The sequence below is a fragment of the Pseudoliparis swirei genome, chromosome 3, assembly GCF_029220125.1.
Source record: "Pseudoliparis swirei isolate HS2019 ecotype Mariana Trench chromosome 3, NWPU_hadal_v1, whole genome shotgun sequence".
Classification (NCBI taxonomy): Eukaryota; Metazoa; Chordata; class Actinopteri; order Perciformes; family Liparidae; genus Pseudoliparis; species Pseudoliparis swirei.
Window position 1 is genome coordinate 11612939 of NC_079390.1, and position 21455 is coordinate 11634393.

The 21455-nt window shown below is 43.5% G+C and overlaps 1 protein-coding gene across 8 annotated transcripts in view; it reads left to right on the plus strand.

Moving 5' to 3' along the window:
* Nucleotides 1-21455, plus strand: part of msi2b (musashi RNA-binding protein 2b) — a 240001-nt gene that overhangs the window by 211427 nt on the left and 7119 nt on the right. For 3 of the 8 annotated variants that reach the window (XM_056443666.1, XM_056443656.1, XM_056443677.1), the window contains exons 11-14: nt 1991-2110; nt 13051-13230; nt 13368-13415; nt 17718-17872. In XM_056443666.1, the coding sequence (XP_056299641.1) occupies nt 1991-2110; nt 13051-13230; nt 13368-13415; nt 17718-17872 (503 nt within the window). The remainder of the gene's footprint in view (nt 1-1990; nt 2111-13050; nt 13231-13367; nt 13416-17717; nt 17873-21455) is intronic. The other 5 variants (XM_056443695.1, XM_056443686.1, XM_056443703.1 and 2 more) reach the window with 5 other exon arrangements.

Below are 21455 nucleotides of genomic sequence, written 5' to 3' on the forward strand. Positions count from 1 at the left end.
AAATCAGTTCCCGGTGTAGCGCAGGCAGCGGTGGCATAAACGCGGCTGATTTCAGTTGCCTTTTGTCGTTTATTTCCTTCTTTTTTTCCTGTTATCCCCCCCCCCCCTGACACCTTGCCACCTCGGCCCCTTATTCTCTCCTGAGCTGTTAGACGGTTGGGAGAAGAAATGACATTTCTTTCTCTTCTTCACCTGCCTGCCAGTCGCAACATGATGGCACCTCACACCCAACACACACATTCATGGTCATATTGTGTCGACAGAGTTGTGAATTACCTCCCTCTCAGCCGGCTGATGAAAAGCTATGTGTTTTTCTCTTTGGCTGCGGCTCATCTGACCCTGCCCTGTCACCCCCTCCCTGCCTCCCCGCCTCCTTCCCCCACTCCCTCCCTCTCATCAGTCTTTTGTGTGATCCCCTCTTGGTGGAATAGCCGTACAAGGCCGACCCGGAAAATAGGTCACCCACTGGTGCACTTCTTACCTCCACAGCATAAAAAAAAAAGATTCTCTGAGGTGTCCCGTGCCATTTTGTAAGGTCTAAACCACACAGGCTCCAGCATAAGGCCAACACATAGAAGAAACGTGCAAATGCACACACACATTCAACTGAGAGAAAAAAAGAAATTAAGAAGGATTCCAACCGAGGGAATTTGAAGAGCTTTTTTTTTTTGCGAGTGAGGAAAGCATTTCCTGTGGAGATAATTTTAGGTGGCTGATTAGGCATAGACGGTGTTGAGCCCTGAGTGAGGAATCTCATCACCACCGCTAATGACATGCCATTCCTGTGCTGAGAGAGGAGCCCAGGCCCTGGGCATGGACTCGCCTCTGTCAGCGACCTCGAGCTACTGTGTTCATTAAGGCTAACAATGTAATTACAATTCACAGATACTGCGTCGGCTTAATTGCAGACTGATTATTAGGCTGATATTTTTGGGAAATAATCAGACCCTAAATAAGTGGATTTATATGTGCATGGTAGTACGGCTTTACAGCTATGATGGTGTCATGAAACTGACAATTTGGACAGATTTATGAATGTTTTTAAAGCTCCACAAATCTCAGTGTTGGAGCACTATAAATATTTACCAAGGAAGAAACACGCACATGAGACTTGTTCAGTCTTCACATAAGCTTAACAGATTGAAGTCTCCTCTGAATGAGGAATCTTCCAACAGATGTCTCCATTTGATTGCAGGACATATTTTTTCTACCGTGCATCATTTACCTGAATAGCCGAGCAAAGAATGGGGAATATTTTTCTGCCTCGTGCATCAAGGTGGATGATTCGGATTCCATAGAAAGTCTCAGTAATTGGGAGCACTCCCGGACAAAATCCAGGGATGGTCCCCAGTGGTCGGGCTACTGTGCCCATGTCCATGCAGCTCAGAATGTCTGTCATCCTTCATCCAAAGCATGTGACATAAACACCCTCCAGAGCCAAATGCTTTCACTAATATAATCAGGGACTTGGTGAATGGCGGAAGTCAGTTTACTCACAGATTTGATGATGAAGAATTTGCACCTCTTCAGTCAGGGCAGAAATATTCTTTGACAATCGAGAAGATCTGAACGTTAAGTACATACTGGATACTATATATTCCACTATTATAACTCTAACATTGGCTACTTTTTGAATCATGAGTGAAAGTTTCTGTGCCATGGTAATTTAAAATTGGCCTCACGGTGATCATGACAAGCACTTTGAAGCTGCACTTGTTCTTTTTATGTCAGTGTGATACTCGGCGAATTGCTCTTGGCTATCCCTCTGTCTCTGCGTATGGATCAGTGGGTCTGCAGGGTTTTGAATACCACAGTGGGTTCAGTGAGAGTCAGCTGATGGATGTCGCCCTGACATGAGCCCCAGTCTTTGACAGCTATAGCTTTATCCCGTAGCTCAGTGCTGGTATCAACATTCCCCTGTAGCTCTGGGACATACTCATCCATGTGCAGGAAGTGATGCCTGTGTGTATGTGTGTGTATGTGCCCGCAGGCTTCCCAGCGACAGCATACGGACCGGTGACGGCAGCGGCGGTAGCGGCAGCGCGTGGCTCAGGTAGGGGGGCCCGTGGAAGAGGCGGCTACTTGGCGTACCCACAGAGCACAGGGCCAGGTAAACGCTCTGTCCATGTTCTGTGTGGCTGCTGCTCTCTCCAACTTCTCCTGCTCTGCTTCTCCCCATAGACATAGTCCCCCGAGCCCACGTGCACACACGCCACAACCATTTGAGTTTGGACTGACAGCATCGTACACACATACACAAGAGGTCTTTTACCCAGGGCCTCTCTGTGTACACGCTTCCACTCTTAAAATTCTTATTTTGATTTGACTCCGGGGAAAAAAAGGGAGGAAACCTATACCAAATATTTCTTGTAGGTTTTGTAAACCAGTAGGGAAAACTCAATAATATACAGTATCTGTAATACAAGGCAATGATATTAATACTATGATTAAAATCATCATATCCGATACATCAGATTTAATGCATACTTTAGTCAAATGTAAGACATTGTTGACTATTTCTTTCTGTTATTGCATAAAGTCTACATTAAATAATGATGCGTTTTAACAAATACAAGGACATTTACAAAACAAATATAATGTTAACCTTGTTTTTTAAAATGTTATACATTAAATACGTATTGTTAGTTTTCACCAAATTCCTGTTCACATTTGAACTCAAACAAGAAAACATAATAAACCAAATCAGAGGTACATCTGAGAAAAATTCGAACCTCCATTAAAATTACAATTTCAGTTTCCAAAATTAAGTCAGGAAATACAGCTCTCTTAAAACCCTTCACACCTCCTACACAACACTCCTTCTGGAAGATTTAACCAACTTAACTCCGCTTTACAGGCACTACACTGTGGTGACACATGGCTGAGTTTCCCAAGAAAGATGCCAGTAATTATGGTTTCCAAAATGACAAAACTCGATAAAGACACTTTACAGAATTTTAAAGTGCAGCTCAATGTCTCATTTATAAACATAGTCCATTAAACCATGGACTTCAAAAAAAGACTCCCCACACTATTATGAGAAATACTTTTATCTCCACACTCTACCTCACTGGAACATGCGTACGTGAGAACACAGAGGGAAGCCCAGACAAAGAAAACGCACAAGCCGTGTCGGCCCGAGCGTTTGATTATCTAAGCCAGTGTTTTAAAGTCTCTCAAGGAGTCTTTGAAAAACTTCAGAGGTCCAAAAAGTTTGGGAGGAAATTCCTCTGGGCTGTTTCCTGCAAGATAACACAGATAATTATCCAACTATGCACATGTCACATTTGTTGATGAAAGCATGCATACAACTCCAAGAGATGTTTAGGGGATTGATTTAGAAGATACTTCCTTCCTTTAGTCTTAAGATGTTGTCTTATTTTAGTCTTAAAGAAGGATCAGCTCCCGGCTGAGAAGGACGCATTCCAACAGTCTTGATTAAGTTTTTGTTGTAACTTTCTCACACTTTTACCTCATGTGAAGGAGGCCATTTTCACACACTGCTAGTTGCTACGCTGACCGACTGCTCCTCCTTGAGGACAAAATACAACATGATAAAACAGAGCACTCCTTCTCGAGTCAGAGGGCCTGACTCGCCTCCCCGGCGTTATTGTAACCGCAGCCTGGGTGAGGATGTCAGGGCTTCAACAAAAATACTTTCAAATCTGCAAGCGATATTTTTACTATTTCTGTAAAACTTAGGAAATCAAATTTTAACCAGTTGAGCATAAATAAATAAAAATATCTCAAATAAATATATAAAAATGTATGTAGTATGTTTCCCTTATAACTCCATTCCTATTAAATGTCCCAAGAATAAACCCTTAACCCTTTTGGATTTCAAATGAAATGTCCTTTCTTTCACTAATCCCCCGACACTCACTGCAACTGAAATACAAAACAATCTCCTTAAACCAAAAGTAAAACAACGCAGGCGTAAGTCTTTGCTTTGGAGCTAATAGCCTAAAACAAATGTCTGCTAATTCAAGCTGCCAAAAAAACAAGAAAACACACACGTGCAACTTAAGTTTCTAGCCACAAGTCCATGGGATGTTACCTGAAGCATGAGCAAGGGAAAGAGGGAGAACAGAGGAGGGCTGGTGAATATAGGCTGCGAGTAGGATTCAGGCTGGACGCTGCATCAATCCAAGGCGGCGGGCGCTCTGACAGGCAGCAACAGTTGGGAATGAACCTGTAGCAGACGGGAGAGACGTCTCCTCCTCCTCCTCTCGGGGTCCAGAGACAGTTTTCTGCCCAGTGAATACAAATGCCCTTGACCTAATCAATCATTCAAAAGACATGGTAACTCATACTTTTCCTTTTAGATTATGAATCAAATACAATATTCTAAAAGTAAGTTACAGGTTTTCAAGGATTTATTCCTTTGAAACCTCCTTGCATGAAACATTTTGGCAGGCGGCTGTAGCTCAGTGGGGTAAGGGGGTCATCCTGCAACCCCAAGGTTGTCGGTTCGATCCCCGCTCTCCCCATTAGTTGCAAGTCGAAGTGTCCTTGAGCAAGGCACTGAACCCCCAGTTGCTTCCCGGGCGCATCACTGCAGCCCACTGCTCCTTCATAACTAAGGATGGGTTAAATGCAGAGAACTAATTTCCCCTTGGGGATTAATAAAGTATATATCTTATCTCTCTTATTTTGTGAAATAGTACAAGTTGTAAATGTTTGCAAATTAGGCAATACGGTTCCATTTTGTCTTAATATTGGTATGTCAGATAAAAATATGTTTTGTTTGCCGTTTGACACGATATGTGGAGCTCGCCGTTCATGGTGCACCCACCGAGTTATAGTGAAACGTCAGCATCGGCACAATTGACACTAAAGTTAGTTAGTGCTTAGCTTCCGCTCCTCTTTACTCTTCAGGGACTTTTCTATCAATCTGGTATCCGGTCAAAGCACCCTGAACCTTTGCCACTGTATTATGACGTGTTTGCCATGTGGTTGCTGCATGGTATGAGTAAATACAAATGTGTAAAACTTCAAATGGAAAGATCATTGGCTCAGACGTTGGCTCAGACACTAACGTCCAATACGCACACTCCATTAAAGTGTGATTACGGGACACACACTCTCTTCACAAACACAGGAAGCAGGTTTCTTGCTGTCCTCAACACAACATTGATTGCTGGCTTCATTTGGACACCCTGCTTTCTGCACCTTAACAACTGTAGATCGTTCAATAGCTGTCAATAATAGCTCCCCTGCCTGAACAGACAGCCTGCGGGCTTCAGGGTAGAGTGTCTCTCCTAATCAGACGTACAATTAGAAGCTTGTTGCTTAATCTCAGTTTTAATTGTAACTCGGATGCTGTCTGCTCGTTGCAGTCACACGTGGATATAAAAGCCCGTGGACTGTTGCGAATGTCGCGTGCTGCGATACCTGAGGATGCGCACACAAATGCAACGTGAACCCGCAGGCGGGTACGAGCGGCTGCAGTGTATTGCATACGACCTACATGAGTACGTGCACTCACACACACACACACACACACACACACAACACAGGCAAACAAATTCCCCCGCCTGTCCTCATTTGCACTAAATTCAAATCAACACGGGGAACACAGGAAGCCAATCAGATGCTCTGTCTTGCACATCGGGCGATTTGATTTTGCATTTTCAAAACAAACAATTTGCCCAACAATTGCAATGAACATCACCAAGAAGCAGAAATGTTGATTTGGGGTTAGCAGCAGCCAGGAAGCAAGAGACGTGATGGCAACCATTATGGACAGTTTAATTCTGACAGCTGCAAATGAAAGAGAGACGAGTAAATGACGAGGGGTGGGGGTGGGGGGGTTAGAGTGGTAAACAGTGACATCATGGGCCTGTTTTAGAGTACTTAAACAGCCGTGAGGCAGCAAAACATCACTCAGTGAAATAGCCATGCTCCCGAAGTCTACGACAGAATCGGTCTGAAAAGCATTACCAAGTAACCGAAGGCAAATCTGGAACTTGGATGTGATTTTAAAAATATATATTTATATATATATTTATCACCTAAATCCGCTGTATGCTTATATTGCTCCCATTTCTTAACTGTTTTATTCTCTGGAGAAAGGTGTCGCCACTGCATCTTGGTAAGTCCAGTTCGGTGGTCCGTGGCTTTTTGACACGGCAGAATGAAGGTTTCTGGCCACACCCTCACTTCCTTCCTGACAGAGAGACAAATTATGTATTGATGATTTTTAAAGGGTTTGAGATGATACCAATAATACACTAGGACATGGATGAATGCACATTCAGTGGTCTCTTCGCTCTAAACACAGACACAGAGGGAACAGAGGACACAGATTGTTAAGGCTTGACCTTCCTCTCTGTGTATCGTCCGGGGATAATGCTTCATCTCCGTCCTATCATACCATCTAATTTGCTGCAAAGTCAGCCCAAAATTAACTCAGGACTGGAATAGCTATTCTAGTGGTTTATTCATTCGCCGAAATCCTCTGATTTTTAGTGCAGACGAGGGTTTTTGTTGTTAAAAAGACAAAAGAGAAACAACATATGTGATGCAAGTGTGGATTCTTTGTGCTTTGACTCCACCTACAGTTCCCATAGAGCACCACATATTGTATACTGTGTATACTTTGACCCAGTAGCTGGGCTGCAGCCTAACAAGGCAGTCAAAACCAAGTTAAATGTAACTAAAATACAAACACAAATAACGTAAACATTCCATAATATATACCAAATAAAATGACACTTTGACCATGTGTACTATTTAAATATATGTTTCTGTACAAGAAACTCTTATTATGCAGGTAGCATCTCTCTTGGGCCGAGAGGGATGTTTGTCAGCAGGACACACGGAGAGCGTTGTGAACATGGAAGACATGTTCCATCCCTCACAGAGGGCACTTTCACACTCCTCCCAGAGCGCAACAGGCACAATGACAGCACGCTGACTTACTCCTCTATGACACCTCTGCTGATGATACGGTGTATTTTGGACTTCTCACTGCGGCCCTTCTTGTACCCCCGGCGGACAGACGCTCTGTACCGTCGTTGAAACTTTGCGACGTGTGTTTATCCTACATTCAAATTTCCATTGAGCTCCCAGAGAAGATCCTAATGCTTCTTTTTCTATTTGCATAATTCGGCTTCTCTTGCAGTGAAGAGCAGGGCTTCTCTCGTAGGGTTTACATTGGCAGCTGAACATTTTGAGTTTCCTATTTTAAGGCAGGAAGCAACATGTTTTATTCAGTAACAGACGGGGTCAGTCCAGATTCTTTTTGAAGAGGTCGGTATTTGAAGATGGCGAGGTATTTCTGCTGCCCTGATCTCGACCAGGAGCATGTTGCACCGCTAAAGAGCAAGAACAAGGACTAGTTTTGATGCACGTTTGTGAGGAAGTTTGAGAGACTTTGGCTCCAGGCGACAAGTAGATCAGAGAGATGTGGCTACTGCACAGCGTTCGCCATCGCCTGGAGCGAGAAAGGTGCTGGCCCATACGTGGCTTTATAAGCCGGTATCGCGGAGTTGAACCTCGTTCGAACTACTACCGGGAGGACGCAAAGGGGCAGTCACTTAATATCAGTTGGCAGAGCTGAACATCTGCATAGTCGAGCAGAGAACAGGGAAATTGCTAATTTGGAGATGACTAATGCATGCACCAGCACCTGGGCTGCATTGTGGACGAGTGTGTTCCACCTCTGCTGTTGATATGAAGGACGAACCTGCATAAATGTGCCTCTGCTGCCACTTTAAATGAGCGTCAGGGGGTTGATACATGAGCAGCGTTCATATTTCATAATTAATAAGATGTTTCTCTCAACAACCACAATAACAACAATATTTTCCACATTCTTTGAAAGAAGGCGGTTATCGTTCTGTTTTTGGCATTTTGAAGTCGACATATGTGACATTTCCAGCGCTATAGGATTGTCAGATGAAAGCTGAGTAAAGTGCGAGTGATGCAGATGGTTCTGACAGTCCAGGGAACTTCACAGCTCCCAGCCTACTCTGGTTGAGTGTTTTCCTGAGTCCCTCTGAGCTTTCTGCGAAGCTCAAAATGTCAGTCTCAGATCTCGGCTCTATCTGTGGTGTACTCAAAGCCCCATTGAGATGCTTTTTTCAGGACTGGATACTTGCTATGTGCACCGTGTCTGACTTGAGAGAGGTGTCTCTCGTTCAGTTTTATTGGGACTCAGGATGGTCTCTGCGTTTCCTAAAAGCCTGTTCTCCCCCACGGTTGATTGTTGCTCGTCTTTGTTCTTTTGTGCTACCCACTTCTTCTCCCACCTCCTTTTTTTCCACTCCACCAACGAAAAGAAGGGAGCTCACGTGACGGACATTTCCAAATTAAGATCATTATCAATTTCCCCGCAACAAGCTCTGTGATCTTCAGCGGTGCCCGAGAGGAGACCAGGATTGGCCGTGTGCACTGGTCTTAATCAATCTGGCTCTTTGTGAGCTCAGGTCCATTTGTCCCAGATGCGAATCTGCAGAACTCAGCTCTGAGGCCAGAGGCGCTTTTACATGCATTTGGTGCAAAACAACATGAGCAGACATGCCAAGCTCATCCTGCCTGGGTTTTTTGTCGAAGGCCCAGGGAAAGATGTGACACATCGGGGAGGGCAAAGTGTCCCTTTGCGCCTCCACCACGAAGCGGTGTCTCACAGCTGTGGGTAGCAGATGCTCTGAGGTTACAGGCCTTTAGGGACATCACCGCTCTGCCCTCCTGGGGCTGCACACGTAACACACTCTGCAAAGAAAACTTACCTAAGGCGTTATTGGAGTATTGTATTTTAAAGTCAGTCCTTTCGAACAACAGTCAGTGTTGTCTCCTCCCTAATCAGTGCAGGATTGTCTGCTTCATTGGCACTACGCATTTATTTTGAAGTGACATTTCGCAATCCTTTTACTTATACATGCAGATTGCAAAGTCAATTACTCTGAGATAAATACCAGCAAATAAAATCCAGTAAGATGCAAGAAGAGTTGGCAATCTATTGACACACAATGTCTGTGTGAGCGTTGCTGGAAATAGTCATTCCTCTTGCAGTCATTTCAAATTGTCCTTCCCCCTGAATCTGAGTGACCATTAGATGTAGCCAGTATCACTCTCATATTTCAGTTATAGTGAGTCCGGCATTTCTTCAGATCACATAAGCCTGACCAGACATGTTTTGAAAGTGTTCAGGCAAAAGGCCAGGCCTGTCAGCTGTGTGGCTGCTCAGGAAAGGATAATCTGTGCCGACTGCCGATAACCGAGTGCCCTTTCTCAGTCCCAGCTAGACCAGATCCCACTCTGGTTCAAATCTGCATTGAAATCATTTAGTGTGCAAATGAGTGTGCACTGATTCACGACACTGTTGCACATTGTTTTACCCATGAAGCCAGTGTTCGCGACCCCTCTTCATCTGTCACGTTACACTATCATCACCCGACCGAGGTCGCACGGTAAACCCAAAACAGTGGTTCTGTTAAAAAGAAAGAAAAGGGAGAACAGCGAGCATAAAGTGAAAAGTTAAAAAAAAATTAAAATAATCAGAAGCCTGAGTATGGGTGAGTAAATGCAAGAAGAAATCATCTGTTAAAATTAATTAGCCAAGCTTCTCTGAACAGAAAATGACAAGACATTAAATATGTATTATTTATGAAATGTCTGTGCTCTCCGAAAGGGGTGTCTAGTGCTGTTAATTACTCAGCCATTCATTCAGAAAAGATTATTTCAAATGGAAAGTGAAAGCAAGGCTATACAGCAAATGAGCTGTTAGTTTCTTTCACGCTATTTTTAAATGACATTGGTGAAAATGGAAAAGCTAATTATGGTAGCGCTGAAATTCAAAGCTAATTTGAGAAGCAGCATGTCAGGTTTATTGACATCTTCTGTAGAGTGATGTGGTTTGATGGCCACCGAGGAATTTCTCTGGCGCCGAAATGGAAATAACTTATGCTAATAGATTTCTTGATTCCCCTGTTCCCATTGTTCCCTGTAGAAATAACAGGTATCTGTAAAGTATGATCAAAGAGTTGACGTATAGATGAATAGCAAAGGACTTTTCAACTGACTTGTTTGCGAACATTACTGATTTTAGCACCAAAAAAAAGAAAACGCCTTTAAAAGAAAGATATTACAAAATGCGTGTTTTGCAGCTATTCAATAAAAATAACTTTTGGGGTTATAGCAGGTTAGTTTGTATGTAGAGCTTCTCAGAGAATTGATGAGAGGATACCCACAAATTTTGTGCAGAACACTGGCGAACTTCTGTCCCAAGCGGCCAGGGAGCATGACGCTGTATTTTATCATCGGCGTGATTAGTTTTATTTTCCTACAAGTGAGAAAAAGAGCCGCAGTGCTTTCAAGGTTTGTGATTCCTCCTTAAAGGCAGTCACCTGGCAAAGTGGGAACGAGAGCAGGGCATTTATCCACTTACAGAGAGCCACCCCGATGATGTCAGTAACAGATGACTGCAAGACACTCCCCTCTCCATCGCTTTGCAGCCAGCTTTGGTCACCGAGGGCAGAAGGGAAAGAGGGTGGGGGCAGGGGGAGATAATTACCAGTATAAATGAAGCCCTGCGAACGATCCGCACTGCTGGGTCCCCTGATCTAGTCTCCAAGGCAACCTCAGAACGCTCATTTGTTTTGTAGATGAGTAATTACATCCAATTAGTGGCCAGTGGGAAAAAAAAGGGAGTCCAAGAAAGGCCCATTGTTCTGGATAGATTGTGTGAATATTAATAGTGGGAAGGTCTGTGGCACAGTGATATGATCGGTGATACTAATGCAGCTGTGGGCACACTCTGCCCAGTCTCATCCTGCATAACTGATCGCCACTGATGAAAATATATGGCTTCGAGTATGCGCGCCCGCATGTTTGTGTGAGTCGTCCTCTTGTCCAGCTGTCCTCCGTAATCGGCAAACAAAGTTTCTTACCTGGTCCTGCCGCACCTGGAGACAGAGCGACGTCACGCCGCGTCTGAAAAGTTCTGCAAATGTCATGACCCGGCTCAAAGTTATTTACAATATAGAAAGATCTCTTGATTCCAGCGCAGTAGAGGAAATAATATCATCTTGCTTTTCGTTCATAGTAGATCTGAGCAAAGTAATGCTGCCCTTTTTTGCAAACATTGTTGAGGATGTGTTCCTAGAAATACACCTAACTGTCAATTGTCAATGGATATCGGCGTCCTCGCCCTGACCGGTTAGCTGATCCGTACTGTGTATAAAATAAAAGGGTGATCTAAACCTGTAATGAGAGCTGATGCTACAGGATTATAGAAAACAGTGTCTGCCCAGTTCAATGTGGTTCAGGTACTTACAGTTAGAACCTTATCTCAAATGTAAATGACTTCCCTGTCCAATTTTGAAGCAACACCCACTTCAATAATTTGCTGCAAACAATATTGTTTATTTAATACAACAACAAAAAACGTAATATAATGTGGGCTTTCGCTAAATTCTAAGGATAACTCATATATAAACATTTCGTTATTATCTGTCTCTGCATGTTATTCTTTTAAAGATGTCTTTAATTTCCACCTGAAACTTTACTTCCCAAAATTACATATGGTAATTTGTCCCAACAAGGTGTATGAACAATTGTATAACATGTGAAAGCAATTACGCGTCGTGAAGGTAATATAAAATATGCCTGTTTGGATCCCGTCTCTACACTGCTCTGAGTTGGTGACATATTTGGAATGGCTTCTTTATGAATTCACAATATCACGGTTTGCTCTATTGTCAAATGTTTTTTTTCTTTTCTTCCTCCGTTATAATTATTCCATTGATTCAGTTTTCCTCATTAGCAAGGCCAATCAAGGTTCTGTGACATTTGTCAAAGTGAAGTAAATAGCATGATTGGTTCTTGAGCTTTGTTCAATGTGTCAGGCATTATGTGACGTACGTGGGAAGCATGCCGTATTTGGAGCCTATAATTTGATGAGTGGGCAGACAGCCCGCAAGTGGTGAGATCAGAGTGCTAAAAAGCATTGACGAAGAGAAACATGGCGGGTGCTAACATTTCATTTGGCAGAAGTGGACTGTCTCACTCTGAATGGGGAGAGGTGAAGTGGCTTTGAATGGCCATTCGCTCCAGGACCCAAATAAAAAATTAAAAAACACGCAGCGGGGGAAAAACCCGGCACGGAAAAGCCGGTGTCGCCAATCTTGGTCCCTCCTGAGTAGATTAACTCTGTTATCAAGGAGTGTGAGAAGGAGCCTTTTCTTTTAATTGCACTCTTTATATGAGCAGCTTGTCTCAGATTAAGAGGACAAGCAATAAATGACAGCACAAGTTATTGCTGAAAGACATTTTCTAAACTGTTGATAATCCACCATCTGGGTCTCAGAGGAAATGGGGCGAGGAGGCCGATCCGAGACGTTCTTTGTGTACGTGGGATATTTCAGAATCGTCAATAAACATGAATGCCTATATCACATGAACAAAAAACTCATCTGTTGCTATAAGTAAATACAAATGCTTTAAATTCATTATTGAGCGGTTCACACAGTGTTTCTTTTCATTGAAATGACAAAGGCATCCTTCGGGTGTGTCGACCAATAACTGCCGGTTTGAAATGAGAAATGTATTGACCTGTGTTTTAATGACTCTTCAGATTTATCTCACTCCTTTGGTGATCATGACATACAGGTCAATTATGCAAAAGCCCAAAAATATCAAAAGCTGTGGCCTTACTGTTTATTGAGTATTCATTATTATTGGTCCATTTGAATCAAGGTATTGGAGTAAATGAGGAGGTTTTAATTGTGTCATTTCAGGGAGAGATAGTATGCATTCATAATTGTGCAGCTAATGTATATGATACAGCTGAGCGTATCAAACATGGGCCGTATGCCAACGGGGCCCGGCCACATGGTAGGAGCTGCTGGGGAGGGAGTGCAGGGGTGTGGGGGGGGGGGGGCAATTAAAGCAGACAAAACTCAAGGATGTATTCTAAAAATGGTGTGGCACACCACCAAGCTATGCTTAACAATCTGGACATTGACTTTGACATTGAAAGAGTTGTTTTCCACAATGATGGAGTCCCCTCCCCTCCCCCTTCCCACCCTATACTGTATCTCCCAGGCCTCCCCGATTATGGGTTTTACTCTACACCCAGTGACCAGAGGGGGGGGCCCTGCTCCTTTGCTGACTATGGCTCCCTGGGGCCCCAAGCGGCTCAGATGCTGCACAGTGAGCATGCCACCTCCGCCTGCAACTCCCCCCTCCAGCACCTACACAGCCCGGATCAATTTAAGAACCCAGGTTTGTATATGTGCATCTATCTCATCCACTTTTTTGACTTTTCAGTTTGATTCATGATATTATTTATATATTATTCTATGCGGATGATCTAATATTTTTAATTTAATTTTGTATCGATTTTCTCTTCTTTTGTTAAGGAAACAAACAAACAAATCCCTCCCCACTTTATAAAAGAAACAACCTATGTAAACAGGTCTTGCTAAAGAATTAGCATTGCATGTTCTTCCTTTCTCCTTTGTTTACATTTTTTTCAAATGTAGATTTTCTGTTTCTTTGTGAAGGTATGTTCCAGCCCCTGCTTGCACAGACACATACAGAATGTACACCTCCATTTGCATGTGAACAAAATAACTACTGATGATGTCGGAGAGGACACCGGCTTCTCGAACAGAGCTCAAGTTTGAACAGTGAAGGAACGAGTTAAGTGTGGGAGTCATTTGTTAGTCTAGCCCTTTCAGTCTTTTAAGTGTAGGAATGATTGCTCATGTTATTAGTGTGAAAGTCTGACTAGGAAATCAGTGGAAATGCTGCATGATGTCAGACAAAATGTGTAAGTAATAATGCCATAACTATGCAATACAAGCACATTTTCATTTGTATGTGCTTTTTCTGATGTTCTCTCATTTACCTCATGTAATTGTAGCTTTCCAAACTAAAATATACTCCGCATTGACATTTCAATACCTGCTTGGAGTGCGTAGACTGTTATAAAGTCATGCTATTTTTTCGGGGACAGAAGTCTTCCAAATGTTTTCTTTTTTTAATTCTACAGTCTTTATGATTGTCTGTTTTTTCTTTTTTGTTCTGATAATGATATGCTCATGATCATGTTTGCACCGGCATGACGTGCCACCAACGTTTCCTCCACCTGCAGTAGTTGTCAGTAAAGGAGGTCTAGTTCAGCGAGGTGCCTTCACGTGACGCCTCGCTGTAGGTGACAGCGTTGACCTACACACAGCGGTGCGGTTCCCCGTCTCTGGAGACGCTGCTGGGCATAAATCCTGCCGCGCCCTTCAGTCTTGTCTTCCTCCACTTTAGAATAATGGCAAAACTATGAAAAAAATCTTTTTTTTCTAATAAAGTGAGGAAATGCGGGTCCAGCTCTCCCCCTAATGGTTAAAGTGTTGGCCAGCTGCCCGGGAAGATGTTGGTATTTCCTACTGTCTGTCTGTCTGTGTGTCTGTCTGTCTGTCTGTCTCTCTGTCTGTCTGTGTGTCTGTCTCTCTGTCTGTCTGTGTGTCTGTCTGTCTCTCTGTCTATTTGTCTGTCTGTCTGTGTGTCTGTCTATTTGTCTGTCTGTGTGTGTCTGTCTGTCTGTCTGTGTGTCTGTCTATTTGTCTGTCTGTGTGTCTGTCTGTGTGTCTGTCTGTGTGTGTCTGTCTGTGTGTCTGTCTGTGTGTCTGTCTGTGTGTCTGTCTGTCTCTCTGTCTGTCTATTTGTCTGTCTGTGTGTGTCTGTCTGTCTGTCTGTGTGTCTGTCTGTGTGTCTGTCTGTGTGTCTGTCTGTGTGTCTGTCTATTTGTCTGTCTGTGTGTCTGTCTGTGTGTCTGTCTGTGTGTCTGTCTGTGTGTCTGTCTATTTGTCTGTCTGTGTGTCTGTCTGTGTGTCTGTCTGTGTGTGTCTGTCTGTGTGTCTGTCTGTCTCTCTGTCTGTCTATTTGTCTGTCTGTGTGTGTCTGTCTGTCTGTCTGTGTGTCTGTCTGTGTGTCTGTCTGTGTGTCTGTCTGTGTGTGTCTGTCTGTCTCTCTGTCTGTCTGTGTGTCTGTCTCTCTGTCTGTCTCTCTGTCTGTCTGTGTGTCTGTCTGTCTGTCTCTCTGTCTGTCTATTTGTCTGTCTGTGTGTCTGTCTGTCTCTCTGTCTGTCTGTGTGTCTGTCTGTGTGTCTGTCTGTGTTTTCTGTCTGAAAACACAGAATGGAAACAACTGCGCAGATGTGGTTTTTTTGAAGGGTTTTCCTGCTGTCCTGCTGTTTTGCTGTATTGCCATCATTGTCACAACACGTGTGCCGGTGTGATAGTGCCACGGAAATAGTTCCCTATACGCTTCACCTTCTCCAGATCTGTGAAGCAAGTGTTTAATTGCATAGACAGCTGCACAGCAGGAGAAAGATTCCAACTCCTTTGCACCACTGCAAATATACAGGCTGAAGAAACCCGCCGTCCTTTAGTAGCGCTGGACTGGCGGGTGTTTTTTTTACCTGAGAGGACGCAATCGAACCCTGAGGGAGTCGGATATAGAAAGTATATAATGATAGAAATAGAGGTTGTATTTGTCGCCAACCTTGACCCTAATGATATGAGAATCAGAGAGCACATTAAAGTAAATGGAATCACAATAGTGTTGTTTTTTCTTCTTCTCTTCTTCTTGTGGATGTTTGTTTTAAGTAGATAAGGAGAATGGTTCTCAGGAAGTATAATTGTTTTTTTGTGTCCAGTCGGAGCCTTACGACGATGATTACCAGCCGGAGGCCGTGGATTACCCGCGTTTCATTTATCATGCCGTTACTGTGCAAATGCTACGGCGGGTCAAACCTGCTCCTCGCAGAGCGCTCCCTCCACAGGTGGAGGTTGTGCCACACAGATTGCTGAAAAGGGAGAACAGGATATATCCACGTTGAAGACGAATATCTCCTTGATAAAAGGGGTTTTCTTTTCTTCCTTGTGCACAGTGCCGACATCTGTATTTCAATTTAAGTGAATTAAAATGAAGCAAATGGAACCTGGAAGACAGAGAGTGGCAACGTAGCACACAGTGTCCTGTGTAGAGTTCGACATTAGACATTCATTTATTTTGGGCTCTCAAAGTACTTCACCAACAGAAGGTCACCCCCTCCCCTCCCCCAGATCAGAAATTTGCATTAGAGAAATTCAGCACTATCCTTATGTAAAATAGTATATGACCGTTAACACAGTGCAACAATATGGCCCAAGTTGCACTTGTTCAACACCCAAAGTCAAACGCAGAACCACTGCAGCCGAAACGTTTTAAAATAATCATTAAAAAACGGCTTCACATGGAGAGGGGTGAGCCACACTCTTAATATAAAATCACCAGTCATAGAAAAGGAGGATAGCCATTTTGCCTGAAAAGGTCCTTATATAATACGCCAGCGTACTGGGGGCTGTGCCGGCGAGATAAGAGCACTAGCTGCTCACTGTTTAAAGTCCTCGCAGTTAAACAGCAGTGTCAACCCCACTAGATGTGTGTTTAGTGAGATGGCTTCAGTCATCTGGAGTGCTTTCTGCGTCTACGTGTCCAGGTGCCCCTGTCGGACCTGGCGTGTCTAATGCAGCCGTGATGGATGGAGTGGTGCTGCGTTGCGCGCGGTGACGATGATACAGTTTGTGTTCTGCGCGTGTCAACACATCGGCTGTAGCGCAGTTGCTCTCCGTCTTTCCGTACTTGTTCTACAATGCCTTCCTCTCATGCGTCATCGGGCTCATGAGCTCATATAGACACAAGATGGAGCGTTTTCCGGCCGTCGCAAGATTTTTCTTTTTAATAATTTATTTTTTTCAGTCTTGTCTTTGAATGAGGGTGAGACCGAGGGTTACGGGAGGCTGACGGCAGAGGAGATTGCTGTTAAGAGATCGCTGCGTTTTTCTTTCTCGCCGACTATTTTTTTTTTCCTCTTCTTTTTTTCTGCATCGCAAGTGTTATTGGCCTTTAGTTGGCATCTGGGTTTTCAAAAGACATTTTATTAGTCAGAGTTGCTCTTACTCACAGGGCAAAGGTGGTAAGTCATGTACAGTATTTCTTTTTTATCCCCCCCCCCCCCCCCCCGAGTTTGGACCTGCACATGAAGTCGGGTCATGCTTTTATATTCCCCCTTTATGCCTCCTTCTCTTTTCTCACATACCTCTTTTGCTTTATGCCTGAAGTTACACCGGCAGCTGAAGCACACAGCTGGAATAATGGGGAGCTTTTTTAGTCGTTTCTTGCCGTTATCCCTGAATCATAGGTCATAGAGGAAAGCATAAAGTAGTATACCTCAAATGTCTGTGTTCATAACTCAAGTACAGTCTAGAATCGCATAATACTAACATAATAATCCTGTGTTGCTCTTCTTATTCACCAGCTAATGATGTTTTACAAGGACTCCTTCACACTATGCATGGCCACATTGACACTGCAACCTTCCTAATTTATTAGCATGGTGGAAGTGTTTCCAGCACAGTGCTTGTTTTGTGTTGTGCATGAATACACAACGTGAATGCTACTCCTATGCATAATACACACGGCATGTAGATTATATTCAGAATATCATACTGGATTCACCTCTCATTTTGGCGGGTCTAAAATCAAGGTCGATCCTGCACCTTTTCTTGTCGGTTGATATCAAACGACCTCGAAGCAAGTCCTTCGAGACCAACATGAATCCAGTCATGTGTTCTTTGATTTAAATGCTTCCTTTTGAGCCTTAGCGAGTAAAAGTCGCGCCGATGGCTGTTGGGTGTTTCTGAGCTGCTCCCCGCTGTGTTTGCGTGCAGGCGCCAACCCGTCAAGGCCCGGAGGTTTCCCTGGTGCCAACAGTCCAGGGCCTGTGGCTGACCTGTACGGACCGAGCAGCCAGGATTCAGCTGTGGGCAACTACATCAGTGCCGCCAGCCCTCAGCCCGGCTCCGGGTTCGGCCCCAGCATCACAGTGAGTCCTCGGATGCAGACTGCCTGTCGTGTCTGGCCGCACCTTGAGCTCGGTCGCCTCCCCCGTGTCAGAGGACCGCCACTAAAATAAGACCAACGCATGCTGCCAATGATTGGGATGTTGTGCAACACTAGACTTGTATTCTAAGGAGGGGAGCTTACTAATTTGTTGAAGGGCTTTATACTCTACCACTGACTTGATAAAAAATAACCACCACCTGCCGCTCAGCAACTATCCCAAATCCAGATTAGTGCAGAGCAACCATTCAGTAACTAAGAGTTAGGATTATTTCTGTCATCGAGTTCAGAGGTCCATTAGGCATTTTGTACATCGGGGTAAACCCCGACCCCTCAAAGTTATGTCAAATGCAAATGTTTGTTCCCCTTAGCACAAATCACCTCACTCCAGACTCCGTGTCACCTTCCCAGAACCAATTTCCTTTATTTTTAGAAACCCATCTGTCCAAGAGCTTGAGTTTGCTCCGTCTCTAGGACAACGCTTCCAGCGGGTTGCGTCTCTCCCAGTGTCCTTGTCCAGGTGTAGTTTCTCAGCCAGGTATTTTTATTCTCCCGCTGATCAGTAAGCTGCCAATTGTCGTGACACCCCAGAAAATGTAAGACCTGCAGGGCGAACAGAGGTGGCAGTAGCAACGATTTGTTCTCAGCGTGACGATGTGAATGCACTCGGATGTCTGCCGCGTCCCGTGTGTGTCAGTTAAGCTGATGTGCAGCAACCCGTTAATAATCCTGCCTCTTGCTTTGGCTGCAATCAAAGAGAAGCCGCTACAAAAAGAGCTTGGAAGGCCCCGGTGACAGACAGTGGAGCATCATAATAATTGGGGAACATCATTTACAAAATAGGGTTTCTCTTTAAATATAACCCCAGCGACTTGGAGAGATCATCTTAAAGCCAAATGTCTGAAGAGTAACGCCAGCCAAGCTGAAATAATGAAGCCACCTTTATTATAAGTGGTTTATAAACATTGAATACGTGTTTTGTAACACATCATAATGGACGCAGCAATAAGGACATTATAAAATGTTGATGCAACGTATTTCTCTATTATCACTTCCCCTTTAAGAGCCTATTTGATATCTTCCATGCGTCACCGTCATAGAGCCCTATCCGGTGTTATTTAGTGTTCTTACTCTCGTCTAGTTACTGTGTGCTCGTCCTCTTAAAATAGATCACGGTTGTAATCCATCAGTGATTCATAAGTGCAACATAATCTAGTTATGGTATAAATGTTTCAGTGTTGCTAAATTAGCCGTCTAAAAACAGGCACAGACTTCCTACTCCACCGCCCAGACATTCAGATGTAGCCGTTCTAATTCGCGTCAAATTAAATGTCGTCTTAATTAGCGAGTAGCTCTTCATCTTCGTCTGATGTTCGGGACCTCGTTTTTTCGACAAAGCGACAGTGTTCAAACTCCCCGACAGAAGCCTGCATCGGCGCCTTGTTTACGTTGTCTACCCTGGACCTCACTGGATAATTTATCTAAAATGTTGCCATCAGAGTTTTTTGGCCCCTGGCAGGGTGCGGCGGGGGCTCGGTTCTTGGTCTCTCGTCTTGCTGGGCCGTGTTTGTACTGTTGAACATGACTGAATTTAGTGACACCGGATAGGAAATAACACCTGCTTTTCTGTAAGAAGCTCATTAGTGCATTGGTTCAACCGAGGTGTAATAACAACAGGCCCATTAGTACTGCAAGACTTCCGGGTGAAGACACTCTTTCTACATTTTTTTCTTCTTCTACTTTTCTTCAACAGTAACCAGAAAGCACAAGAAAGATGAATTGGCGAAATTTGTGGGGCTTCTTGCTCTAATTGTAGAGTTCAAAGCACCTTTATTGTTCCATCTGGCCGTGGTATTTCATGGTTGTGCTTATCTGGTAAATTGTGATCACACATTGTGGTTTATGGCCGCTACATGTTGTGCATCTCTTTTGAGAGCAATCGCCCAGGAGAGTCCTCAGAGTGTGCGGAACATAGAATCAATGGGGCTAATTCTACCGGCTTAGCGAGGATGAAGTGAACGTGAGACTTAATAAGCAGGGAGGTTGCGAGTATGGAAAAGTGCCACTGGGACCAAATGTGCAAAATAGCTCATGAGAAGATAAAATAGCTCATTTAAATGTTGATAAATGTGTGTAATTGATTTATGATGTCCAAACAAAACCAGAGCTCGACAGAAAAATACACTTTATTGGCTTTTCGCTTCCTAAGCAAAGCCTTGCTTATTAATCGTTTTTGGTCCACTGGCTATCTGCGATAATCTGTTGGTCTCAGTGTAGGAAGCAAAATATTTGTTTTGAAAGACCACGCTGGCTCATTTTCAAAACAGATTTACCAGCAGATAGTTTATAGATGGAAATGAGGCGATTTGTTTCCATTATTTTCCCTTCGCTGCAACGGTTTGTAACCACGCTGAGAGAGAATGTAAAAACAAGTCTTTGAATGCAACAAATAATCAATTCTGAAAGAGATATGTTACTGTTCTCATCACATTTACCCCGAAATGGTTTTAAAAGACTGATTTATGAAAACGAAGCAAACAGAGGCCAGGTCTTGCGACTCCCTGGCAGAATGTCAAATTGTGCCTGTGATATTAAATACTAAATCGCCTCTTGAGAATTACCCAGTGAATCAAAGCGAGTGCAATAAAGCAGAGAGGTGATGCAGCAGCTCTGTGACTCTCTGCTCTCGGCGAGATGATCTCTCTATTCAGAACATTAAAATGGGAAATGATTCAGAACTAAAATGTGCTTTATAATTCATTTTTATTACCGAGGTTGCTGTTGAACTGAATACATGTCGGATCATCATATGTCACAACCTCACGGATGACTTCAGAGTCACCGATTTGTCGCCTCGCTCTTACGCTCCAGTGATTTTATTAATCCCTTTAGCCAATATCAAAACAGCCACTGTGAAGGAGCAGTAATGAACTTAACTGTTTTTTTATGCAAGACAATTAGAGTGCAATTAGTTGATTGAAGTGATAAAGACAGATAATCGCTGTTAAAAGTGCATCTCTTCTCAATCCAATGATTTCTACAGACCTGTCAGTTCTGATAACTGAGCTCCATAATGAAGCCCATTCAATACTCTGAAACACACGGATCTTACTGAGGGTCTTTATGATCCTATTCTCTGCACGCTTTCAGATGAAATCAACTGTGTATGTCCGCATGAAAGGGGATTGTGTGTGTTTTATTGTCTCCTCGACATATCTGTTGTTTCCACAATTCTTAACTGATTTTAACCTGACATCGAAAATACAATGAAGGGAAACACTTTCCATGGCGCCCATGATGCGTTATGAATATACTTACACTGCTTTATGATCTGTTTATAGCACTCGTAATGCTTGATAAGAATCATCAAACCGTATTATAAATCATATTTAATGACATGTAGGGTTGAGTATCGCTTAACTTCATCGTTGCTGTTCACTCACTGATGTGTTTTTTTGCCAGGATTGTAGTGTAGACTTATTACTATTTGTAATGAAGTTATTAACTAATAGTTGTAATACATTATAATCTTTTTTTAAATGCAATATGGTCACCGTTCTAATGCA